At 43.3% G+C, this 12,209-nt stretch overlaps 1 protein-coding gene across 1 annotated transcript; it reads right to left on the reverse strand.

Annotated features, from left to right (window-relative positions):
* Nucleotides 1-211: 211 nt before the first annotated feature.
* Nucleotides 212-12,209, reverse strand: RCN1 (reticulocalbin 1). The gene is made up of 6 exons (XM_068194810.1): nucleotides 11,965-12,209; nucleotides 7,650-7,843; nucleotides 5,905-6,083; nucleotides 5,324-5,384; nucleotides 2,527-2,726; nucleotides 212-1,612 (listed from the first exon to the last, which is right to left on the reverse strand). Exons 1-6 carry the CDS (start codon nucleotides 12,183-12,185, stop codon nucleotides 1,505-1,507), a joined length of 963 nt encoding a protein of 320 aa, XP_068050911.1. The 5' UTR covers nucleotides 12,186-12,209; the 3' UTR covers nucleotides 212-1,504.

Genomic DNA, 12,209 nt, shown 5'->3' on the forward strand with positions numbered 1-12,209 from the left:
GTTTACAGAGGTCACAGTTCTGCACTGTGTCCCGATGATTTTCACAAATGTGTTGAGCTGCAGAAGTGTCTCACAGGCTCAAAGCTCCCCTCTGGATGGTTATGGGACCAGGGTGTGATGTTTTACATCAAACCTTCCAGGAACCTCCCAGAGAATGCTTCTGTTGGGTCCTGATCTCCCAGTATTAGTGTCCAGAACAAATTCTGGTTACACTACGCTTCTTTTTGGCTTTTCTTTTTATTTAATGAGGCAACAAAGAACAGTTGATGCTGTATGTCCAGATGCTTTTGGAAATGACCATCCCAGTGCTTTGGGAATTACTGGCCTTAGAGGCTTGGTTTGTTTTCATACTACCTCTCTGCTAATCTGTGTTAGTATTATTGCAACTTCACAGTATCAAAAAGAAGTATTGGTTTTATTGTGCTTATTTTAAAACCAGTATAGTTAAAAACAACCGAACTTAGAGAAGTTGGTTATATAAAAATGTACATGTAACAACTCACATTATACAGTAAAAAAGAAAGCACCTGTGTGGAAAGCTTTCCCCCCTTTTTTGGAAGGAGAGCTGTCTTTAGAGTTGCTTCAGTAACATGTACTTAAAGGTATATACACACAAACCCAGAACTTCAGGCACAAGAATCTGTCCTCTTAGTGGCAGAGGAGACAGAAGGCCCAGAGGGGTGATATGTCTCATTCTTTCTCCATCACAGAGCTGCTGCCATTCACACTGCATGAACAAGAGTAGTGCTGGGGTGAAGTGTGAAAAGCAGGAGATAAATTATGCTCCATGTGGCACAGTTCCTCCCAGGAAGCAGCAGGGCCAAGGGCCCACAAACAGTTGTACATTACCCTGTTGTGGAAGGAGCAGCTGCCAGGCTGGGCTCTGCATCCCTGGCTGGGAATGCTGGGGTCAGGGACAGGGGCCACCTGTGCATTGCACACTGAAGCAGGAGCTGGGGGGCTGCTGGACACTCCTGCAGCAGCACTGACCCAAGTGGCACACAGAAACTGCATGGACACAAAGCTGGTATCAAACTCTTCTCTGGGCAGGAGGCTCAAAGGGTTACCTCTAAACTGTTACATGCTATTAGAAAAGACAACTAAATAACTTAAGTCTGTTTAAACATTAGGGTTCTAATCCTAGGTGCATTTCACGGTGGTGAAAGTGGGTATTTGAAGAAAATACTTGGCAATGAAAGATCTTTGCAATGTTTTTAGAAGTGCCTTTTCCACGTCAGGCTCTCACCTATTCAGAAAATTTACCTTCTTATTTTTTCAAAAATAAAACTGTAGCAACTACATTCTTTATTTAACCATGTGAAAGGAGTAAAAAAGCTATTTCTACGTGGTTTCTGAGGTAATAAGCTGGCATGTTAAAAATAATATTAATGCAAGTCATTCAGTTGTGAGCGTCCCTTGCCCATCTTCCCTCCAGGAGGGGATGGACATGGTGATTTCAGTAAAGTGGAGGAAAGATGTGTGGTACACTGGTTGGGACACTGTATCATAGTTCATCGTGGTTTCTCGTGAGGTCCTCCCCATAATTAGTAGCTTGACTTCCAACAAACATATTCCAGTTGTCTAGAACTTCCTCTTTTGTTAGTTTTTCATCCTGGTAGAAGGAACAAAAAAACACAACTCTGTAAGAATATTTGCAAAACTAAGTCAAAGACACACCAGCATAGACTTGCAAGAGCCCTGGGAAACAGACTGTCCTTCACAGCAGCAGACTGGAAATTCAGACTGGAAATTGCAGGTTCAGCAATCATTTGTAACTGTCACAGTGAGTGAAATTTGGACCTCAGTGGAAGATAGAAGTCCCACAGGCTTCAGGTAGGTCAAACTGCTAACTGAAAGTTCTTTGTAATGCCAAGCAGTAGCAACAGTAGGTTAACAGTGGATTACCTGGTACACAGTTTTGCCCTGTGGTTTGGTTCCTCCTCCTGACTGTAAAAACAAAAATCCTCTGGTGCACTTTGTGGAAGGTGGTTGCTTATGTTAGCAGTTTACACTTTCTGTGCTCAGAGTATTTTGGCTTCCAGGTTCCAACTTTGCTTGCATTACACTTCTGAAGACCACCATCTGGAATATACTGTCCCTCATCAGTCAGTGTTTAAGTGAAAGATATGTGCTTGAATATAGAACTGAGAGTGGTTTTGCTACCCCTACATTTGAGAACAAGGGGTATCTAAATGTAGCTTTATTTTCCTCTTTCAGTCTATATTAACATACAAAAGTCATGACTACTCTTAAAGGAAAAAGAGTGTTTTTGCTGTGTTAAAATGTCCAGGCTTAAGATGATAGTTTCTCATCACACCTACTGAAAGCCAGGGGACCTTCTAGAGCTGATACACTGTATTTTGTAGATCTAACACTACCCACTGAAACTGGTATGAAAACATTACTCCACTAGCAATTCCAGCCTCTAAAGAAAAGTTATTAGGAATAATTTCTTGCAAGCTGGTATTTTAAAACCCACAAGACCTTATATAACTTCTTTAAAACCAATACTGGAGCACCACATACCTTGTCTACATCAGATTCGTAGACTAAGTGCCTGGCTTCAGCTAGGGCATGGTCATAGTCCTGGGGGAGGATCCAGTGCTGGATCTCATCTTTGTCCATCTTTCCATCCTTGTTGAGATCACGAAAATCTGAAAACTGCTCACGTTCTGTAATCACCCAGTCGGGCTCTGGTCCACCCTCTTCATTTGCAAACATATCAGCTGGAGAAAAAATAAGGGTCTTGAGTCCTACTTACTTTGCAAATTAAGTACAAACTAAAGATATTTTCACAGTGTTCCTCAGAGGAAACTGAACTTCTCACTCTTTGCACAGTGTCTCTGTACAGAAAAATAAATGTGGGGTGTAAATAGAGTAGCTGTATCTTCTCTCAGGCCTATTTCTTCTCTGCTGGTGATTCTGCCCATTCTCACACTACCCTGTACCATATCTGCGCATTGCTGTTGGGGCTAACAGGGGAGGTGAACGTGTTCAAAGGCCATCATCTGAATTTCAGAATCAACAAAATCCTCTAAGGATCTTTGGTTGAACAGCAGTCTTAAGCTTTAGTGCTAGGCTCTGTCACATGGGGAGGAAGGAATTCAGCCATTTTATCTTGTCCCTGCCAGCAAATGTCTTTGTGGATAAGATCAGACCCCAGCCAGCAGAGTGATTGCAGGAAAAAAGACACAGGGGGAATTTAGGCAAACAAAAATTGCTAAATGGAACCTGCATGCATTTGTACTGCTTTAAAGAAGTCTGTGTAAGGGACATTCAGCTTAGTAATCAGTTCTCTTTTAACCATGCAGGGCTGCAGCACATTCCAGTAGAAGACACTCTTCCAGGACGACAGGGCTGCAGAAGTCACGGGTCATGGTGCATTCTGTGAGGAGCCACAGGCACAGTGCACTTGTCACAGACTGCTGCGTGGGGAGGGAGCACTGTTTGTGACAGGATGCAGAGATTACACACACCAGCTGCTCTCCTGATACTCCTGTGCTACATTTTGGAAGCACTGGCAGGACCACACCACAGTGGCAGCTGCTTTCTGCATAAACACAGGAAAGCAGCAGAGATTATTAAACCCAACTGACTTCTAAATGTTCTTTACATCACAGGGCTTTCCAAATCGTGAGTGGTGTGTCTGTGTCATTCTTCTGGTCACTGTGACTAATCCCTTCCTACTCATCTTATTCCTCAAGCCTTCCACTTCTCTCTTTAGAATTAAAGCCTGCTTTGTGGTACTATTCCTCTCCTCTCCAGTGCCTTTTGGATTTGGGTTTCAGGGATGTGCTAAGGAAAAGTGTACCCACGTGGATGGTGTGAGGGTCAGAGGCTGGCTGGTATCTGTGGGAAACATAAATGCTGAATTCAAAGGCAGGAATAACCCCCCTACCCCTGCAGTGTGAGTGTGCACACTGGGCTGAGGTTCTCCATTGGCACTGTCCCCAGTGTCCCTGAAATACTCTGGTACCTGCCCATGCACATTGGGAGTTTAGTTTTCTCTGCTCAACATTTTTATAGGTATTTTGCTCCGCTTGTGTAAATCTAAACCTAATTTTGTAAAAGACAAAATGGGAGGAAAGAAGGGAAAGCAGGAGTGGGATTCTATAAGCTTCAGCAAATCTCCCCAACAAATACTCCATCTAGAGACTGAAATTTTTGGACTTTTTTTTTTTTTTTTTTTTTTTGTTCCTTACAAACTACCATAGAAGTGATTTAGTTTTCTGTTGGTTTCTTAATCCCAACTTCATCAAAATTTAAAAAAACTACATCTGAAAAAGGAAAGTAGGAATATTTTAAGCATAGTTTTCTCAACTCAGGAAGAAAACTTCAGACAACACATTCACTTTCTTTTTTCATTTTTTAAAGTGCAAATTATATTGTTTATTTGAAGCAACTGACATGTCCTGTCAATTTGATTTTTATCATCCTTGCCAATGTGGGGTGATCGTGACTAGAACATTCTATGTTCCTATCTATAGAAGACAAGAAAAACCAGCATTCACATGGTAACAAATGTTGACAATTACCTTATAATTATATGTAGGTAATGTCACTGAATGAACTGAAATTACTGTGGAAATTATGCTGCTCTGTTATTTCAGTCATAGAAGAATAGCATTCACTTTCTGGGCTAAATATAATTTACAAGGAACAGAACCCCCTGCCATTAATTAGCGTGTATATATTGTTCCTGATTCTATGTGAAGTGATCTTTATAGCACCACTAGAAACAGAAAGCCTCATCCAACTTTGCACTAATGCCTTCTTAGTGCTACTTTCCGGATTTAAAACTCATCAAAATATAATGGTATCATCAGTACAGAAGTATGGGCTTTACTTACTAATTAAACTAGGAAAAAAAACCTAGTAGGAACAAGGTCAATTTTCTCTTTTTGCAATGCTTGCTTCCCAGGTGTTTTGGATATTTGAGAACCATCCATACTTGGGAAAAGACTACTTCATTTTCTGATCCTCCTGCATTTCTAAACAGTGCTCAAACAGCAGTTAACACGGTGTGATATAAAAAGAATATCCCTGTCATGAAAAATATTATTCCAGATTCTCTTCTTTTGTTCTCATATATCTCTCAGCTGAGTTAAATACGAACAAGAGGAGAATTTTGTGTTGTGAAGCATGAGGAACATTTCCTGGTCATGTTGGTATATACCTAAAATGACTGAGTTGGATCGTTGGTATAAAATAGTTGAGCTGGAACACAGAACGGTTCACTCTGGGTTGTTAATGCTGCTGCAAATCTAAGAACAGATGAAAAAACAGACTGGAGATTATATAAGAAACAAGTAACAACACTTACCAATGTATTCATCTTGATCCACAAAACCATCCTCGTTTTTGTCTATGTCTTCTAAGGTTTCCTGGAAAACAATTTTGCATGAAAGTAATCAAGAAAAAACTGAGAGCTCTGACTACCTGCCTCTGATCATTTAATGTTCTGAGGCCTTGACCTGCCGCTGTACACAAGTGAATGTAGTCTCACTAAAAGCAGCGGGACTGTTGTTTAGACAATTAATAGATAAACATCCTTTCATGTTGAAAAAACTCCCTGTATGAATGAACTGCTTATGTTAGGGGCAGATACCTGCTTGCATGAAACACTCAGCTGCTGCATGTCAGCACGCCCTCCTTTTCTTTTGGTTTAAGTCTGTGCCCCAAGATTGTTTCCTGATTCCATTTAGGAGCTGTTTAAGTGCACTTAAAAAGTCTTTCTTATATTGAGACTTGTAAACCAAGTGGGTATCATGAAAGGCACACCTTTCTGTTCCCCACTTAGCTATTACGTGTGTCTCTTTCTAAACCCTGCCTGGAAAGGTTAGAGAAGCCTTCAAAGTTCATCCATAAAAGTAGAAACAACAGCATTGATTTTGCTTTGCTTACTAAGACAACAATGTTTTTCATGTGCTCAAACTCCTCTGGGTGCAGGAAAGCAGTGAACTCTTCACGAGTGGCAGCCAAGTCTCCATCCAGATCTGCAGTTTTGAATCGTCTTTCATCTCTGGGCAGCATTTTCTTAAAACTGTGCTGATCAGTTGCATCTTGGAATTCTTCTGGATTTTCTGCCAACAAATCAAGATGATCTCAGAGGTATTTTCCTTTAAACATACTAGCAAAACAATGCTGTTTGAGTCTAGAAATAAGAAGGTTTATTGCCAGAATAGCTGTTGTTCTAAATGGAAATTCTCTTCCTCGTGAAGTTTTAAATTCAGGGGTCAAGTACTTGGTTTGATTTTTAAAGGTGACAGTAGAGGCAAATAAGTAGTAGAGGTAAATTTCTGAGCAAGCCTTCTGTTGCAATCCAGAAGAATGGATTTTGCAGTATTGTATATTATCCTGCACAGATTTTTTTAATTTGCCTTTACAAGCACCACTGAGGCAATGTTTGGGGTAGACTTCATTCACAGTTGTTTTCTTCTTTAGGAATCAATATGATCCACACAACTTTTCAGTTTCAAGAAGAGCAAACCAAGGAAATGTGGTTTCAGAAGGTGGCAGACTGACTGAAAGGGAACCTAACAATTATTTTCAGTTTAAAACAATGGCATTTTTTCAGAGCGTTCAGTGGCACAAAAGGAATGTTATTTGCTATAATTTTTTAAATAAAAATTTGCTACAATTTTTTAAATAGGATCATTAAACTGTCTTTAAAAATGAAAAAAAACTCACAACAGTTTCACAATTCATGTGTTGGGAGACAAACACAGGTGAAAAAGACTGGGCCAGGAATTACAGATGGGAATTTTAAGTATTCATTAATACAAGCCCACAATGCTGCTCTCCAAATCTTGGGGCTTAGAGGGAGCAAAGACAAAGGGCTGAAGGATTCCAGGGATAATTCTGCAGGGACTGCATGTCAAATATTTCCTTTTACAAATGTAACAAGCTCTATTTAAATCTAAGGTAGACTTTGGAATTATTACTGCTACAGGAAGCTTGCTCTAGAAACTGCCTCTGTGGTAGGTAAATATTGTCTTCTCATTTCCAGTACGTATAAATGGTCAATTAATACTGATTTGTTGTTCTGTCAGTATTGCCCTTTAGCTTAAGTGATCTCTTCTCCTCCTCTTCCTTCATTAACTTATAAAAGCAGAGGGAACATGGAGGGGGGTGGGGGGAAATTCAGGTATATTTTTTAATAAATGTTTCTTTTGCCTGATTTGTTAAGGATTTTCATTTGCTGTTGATCACAGTCTGAAGCATGTTATTCTGCAAGAATGATTTTAATCAATAACTTTGCTATAGCTTAGACATGGACTAAATTTTTAACATCTAGACTTAAGATTTTAGAGCCTAAATTCACAAATACAGTTAATTAGACAATATATTATTTTTTAATTAAAGTACCCTTTTCAGTGTTAAAAAATAATATATTTCTAACTGGAGGAGACTTTAATTCAGCTGTGTCAGTATATTTAATACCTCTACAAAACCTTCTGTGTGCTGGTGACCCATGTGCAAAGGGCTGCAATAAATAACTAAAAAGTGCTTTTGACCTCTGAGCATCTATAAAATTTAATGTGAGCTTCAAGAGTCCTAAATGTGACACCAAACTCCAGTTGACTGCAAGGCAAGAAATCATATTTTATTATCTCAAAAATCCTTGATCACACAATCTGTTCTCTTACCTAGATAATAACCATATGTGGCTTGTTTGTATTCTTCCCAGGCAATTTTATCATCCTTGTTTAGATCATAATCTTTCCAAACTTTAGCCACATTTTCATAGATGTAGCGTTTCTGTACTCGTTTAATCCAGGTTTTTAATTCCTCTGTTGTGATATAGCCATCTTTGTTGTCATCTATTCTATCCACAATCTTCCTGTAAAAAGAGATCAGCATCTTTAAGAGCTGGCAGAAAACCAAACTGCATGTCAGGCCAATTTTAGTAATCTTTATCCGGCCCTAATTTTCCACAAAAACGGAGTGCCCAAAACTCCTAAGGCTCTCCTACTGGTTAAGGCTTTCCTGTATTTTACACATCATCTTAAGGAATGTGTCTCTGTTTGTTATTCAGCATTGCCACGAATAATTCAAAGGAACTTGCACAACCAAAATTAGTGAGCAGAGAATACCTGGCTTTCTTTTTCATAGGTTGTGCCTCCTGTCTTAGGGGCATCTGTTCTTCACTGCCTACAGGGAGTGGCCATGCTGGCTCACAGCAGGAGACACCAACTTCACTTCAGGACAAAACCTGTACCCAAACATGCTGGAGACAACCAGGGTAAAAATCCAGGACTTGGTGGACACCTGCAGTTTCTTCTTTGGCTTTCCAGCAGGCTAACACCAGGGTGAAGTGAGTTATTTGACTGTGTAATGCTGTAAAAACCAGGTACAGCCTCCCCTTCCATGCCTGTCCCTCCACTTGTTTCTTTTCTTTCATTCCCAATGGAAACCAGTATTGCTGGTGCTGCCAGGAATGCCTGTTACTCACTAAAGCAGTATCAGGTCTGCAGCAGGTCTCCAGGCGTTGCTGGCAGCTGGGCTATAAACCTCTGTCCTGTGTAAAGCTGCCAGCACTGTTTCAAGCACTGTTGGAATCAGCAGGAGTGAAACATTCTGCACACAGCTGCAGTTCAAAAAAAAAAAAAAGGACAATGCTCTCTCTACCATTTATGTTTTCTGCAACTAATCTCTCTGCAATTAATCTCTCTGCAATTGATGAATTCCACCACTTTGGGGCCAAGCTTGTAGAACTGGCTTCTGTGCCTGCTCTTAGAATTGAGCACATCCACCTTGGCTCTCTGGCACACCCAGACTGGCTTTGGGCACATCAGCACCCTTCACCCTGCCCATGAGGTGCAGGGCCAGCCTGTCTGCAGGTCCCCTGTGCCTCATGCAGTGGCCAGCTCATGCCATGCCTATGGAATACTGACGTGCCATTGGAATGCAGGGGTAAGAGCAGGAGCTGACTTGTCTAAATCCTGACTTGACATTCAACAGGTGAGCTCCCTAAACCTCCAGGCAGCCACAGGACACAGGGAAAAAGATCTACCCTTTTAAACATTCTTTCCAATTCCACATCTTGGTTCTCCACAAAGAAATCACATTTGGCCAACTGGAACTGCTCAAGTACTGAAGCAATGTCTCTTCCCAAGCCTTTGATACAAAAGTTGCTGTTGAAATAACAGCAGTAGCTTCTGCTGAACTTCCAGCAATCTTGTCTGATAGTATCAAACTGAATCTATGAACACACTGCTTCTGATTTATGGAGCAAAAAGGGGCTGCTGAATTTCCTTTCTGAATTAGTGAAGTGTAGATTAACTGACTAGAAAACCTTTTCTCTTCTGTATCCATCGGTTGCCAGTGGTCCCTTTCCCTGCATGATGAACTCTATTTGTCACCAGATTTTCCCCACAATGAATTTAATTTCATTTGTTTAACTGGTATTTCTTTCTACTGTTAAGGTATTAAATTATTATGGTGGTAGCTCTTGGCAATGTATAACATCAAAGAAGTCAGGACTGTGTACCAAAAAATGTTTCATGCCTTCTCCTTTTCACCAGTTTTTATAGGTCCACTGCATCTATGTGCACTATTCCACCCCACTCCTCGGCTGAAGATGAGGACAATAAAACAGTCTTGCCTACAGGCTCCCAAAGGCACAGGTAACAAGCTGCTGTAGGGACTGTGGACCTCACTTTTTACTGTTATTATTGGGATGACCAACGTGCTGCCACGTTTCCTAAGCAAGGTAAAATGCCTTATAAATACAGCAGCATACACTCTGGTTAGAGCAGCAGACTGTATGTTTTTGTTTTCTCCCAGAATTCATTTAAAGATAGCTTTTAATTCAATCTGCCTTCTTCCTAAAAGGCAATCACTTGCTGAGAAGTGACTCTGTTTGTAACCCACTACAGAAGTTGCCCATAACAAAAATGGGGAGAGAGGGTTCAGCATGTGACTGTTAAGGCACAAGATGGTTTTTTAATCCTCTCTTTACCTCCCAGTGTGCTGCTATCCAAAATTACAAGGCTGGGAAATGCTGGAAGTTATGAAACTTTCCCAAAGGGCCGCCAGGAACCACATCCCTGATGCCGAGATGCACAGTGCTCACCCCACAACGTGTTCTCAGAGGGCCACTTCAGTCACCTCCATTTAAAAGGTAATTATTGACTGTGGCTGTATTTTAACATGCCTGTGTCACCTCTCCAAAGGGCAATCAGTGAGATCAATGGAAGTTAAAACTTCTTTCCTTGCTGAGTTAGCATTTGTAAAAATTGTTTAAAAAACAGCTGTATTGTTAAATCATATCCCTGACTGAATTATCTGTACTAGTAAGTGCAGACTGATATTAGGAGGGCATGTCCATTTTGGTGATACAACTCACGAGAATCTAGGTCATAGTCATGTATGCTGAGAACGTGGTTTCTTTTGCTCCTTCTTGAAACAATGAGGGTGAAGTCGACCATTTCTGGTGAGCACTTCATCTCTTTACTCACTGAGGCACACAAAAAGCAGTGACAGCTTTGAGAAGGATCAAGAGGTTACTCGGTGAGATTACAGTGCTACTGCTTATGGTAGGACTAGACAGAAAATTAGCAAGTGCCACTCCCTATGGAAGAAAAGGCGGGCAGGGAATCTTAGTGAGAACATGCAGGTATTTTAAACAATCTTCTTCGTGGTAGCTACCTTAAAGGATCTTTCTTTAACTCCTATTCATTTTAGTTCTGCTCAGTGATCTGTAGGTGTAAAGGAGGGAGAAGCAGTAAAGTAAGGTATGGTCCCTGTTCTTTGCATGAAGAGCAGCGTGGAAGTAATAGCAACTGGAACACTGTGAGCAAAGAAGACACAAGTGGGCAAGATGCAGGAAGGTGCTCGTAGTGGACTTGTAAACGTAGCCATAGAGAAGGAATGGTTTAAACTCGATTAACACTGATACAGAGTGGGCAAGCATCCCAGAGGCAGGGAGCTGCAGCAGCAAAGCCCTGAAGCAGCAGGTCCAACACCCGGTACAGCTGCTCCGTCCACCAGCCTCACTGCTGTGGGGCCAGAAAAGGCAGCAGGGAAAAACACCAAAGCCATGAATCCAAAGGCTGCTCCTTTGCAAAACAAGCGGGGTGTGAGAGAAGTCAAAACCCAGAGGTTCGACCCAGGCCACTCTGGGGTACAGGGTCCTACACTGGGGCTCAGGGCACCACTGTGGGGTACAGAGCATCACACTGGGGTTCAGGGCACCACTGTGGGGTACAGGGTCCTACACTGGGGCTCAGGGCACCACTGTGGGGTACAGAGCATCACACTGGGGTTCAGGGCACCACTGTGGGGTACAGGGTCCTACACTGGGGCTCAGGGCACCACTGTGGGGTACAGAGCATCACACTGGGGTTCAGGGCACCACTGTGGAGAAGAGGGTCCCACTCTGGGGTACAGAGCATCACACTGGGGTTCAGGGCACCAACCTGGGGTATAGGGTCCTACACTGGGGTACAGAGCATCATACTGGGGTTCAGGGCACCACTGTGGGGTATAGAGTCCCACAATGGAGTACACAGCATCATACTGGGGTTTAGGGCACCACTGTGGGGTACAGGGTCCTACACTGGGGCTCAGGGCACCACTGTGGAGAACAGGGTCCCACTATGGGGTACAGAGCATCATACTGGGGTTCAGGGCACCACTGTGGGGTACAGAGTCCCACAATGGAGTACAGAGCATCATACTGGGGTTCAGGGCACTACTTTGGGGTACAGGGTCCTACACTGGGGCTCAGGGCACCACTGTGGGGTACAGAGTCCCACAGTGGAGTACAGAGCATCACACTGGGGTTCAGGACACCACTCTGGGGTACAGAGCATCACACTGGGGTTCAGGGCACCACTGTGGGGTACAGGGCCCCGCTGCCCCCTCGGACACTACGGCAGCCCCAGGCCGCCTCCTCCGCCCCGGGCCCACCTCGGGCCCTCCCCCTTGCCACGTCTCCCGCCCGGGCCGGGCGCTCACCCCAGGCGCTCCCGGCTCTCCTCCGGGCTGAGCTGGTCGAAGCTGCGCGCCTCCTCCTTGCCCAGGAAGGCCTCGTGGTCGTACTGGAAGCCGGGCCGGTCCTCGTGCTGCGCGGCTCCGGGCCGGGCCCGCTCCTGCCGCGCCATGGGCTTGCCCAGCGCGCCCGCCGCCAGCAGCAGCAGCAGCGCGGGCAGCGCCTTCAGCGCCCCGCCGCCCGCCATGCCCCGCCGGCCCGGCTCTCGCAG

This window comes from Anomalospiza imberbis, chromosome 6 (genome assembly GCF_031753505.1).
Source record: "Anomalospiza imberbis isolate Cuckoo-Finch-1a 21T00152 chromosome 6, ASM3175350v1, whole genome shotgun sequence".
NCBI classification, from domain to species: domain Eukaryota; kingdom Metazoa; phylum Chordata; class Aves; order Passeriformes; family Viduidae; genus Anomalospiza; species Anomalospiza imberbis.

Excerpts from the sequence above, each read along its gene's own strand:
- RCN1 (XM_068194810.1), bottom strand. The coding sequence starts at position 12,185 with ATGGCGGGCGGCGGGGCGCTGAAGGCGCTGCCCGCGCTGCTGCTGCTG. Across the intron at positions 7,844-11,964 it reads GAGAGCCGGGAGCGCCTGGG|GAAGATTGTGGATAGAATAG; the intron begins GTGAGCGCCCGG and ends CTCTTTTTACAG. Across the intron at positions 6,084-7,649 it reads CACATATGGTTATTATCTAG|AAAATCCAGAAGAATTCCAA; the intron begins GTAAGAGAACAG and ends ATTTGTTGGCAG.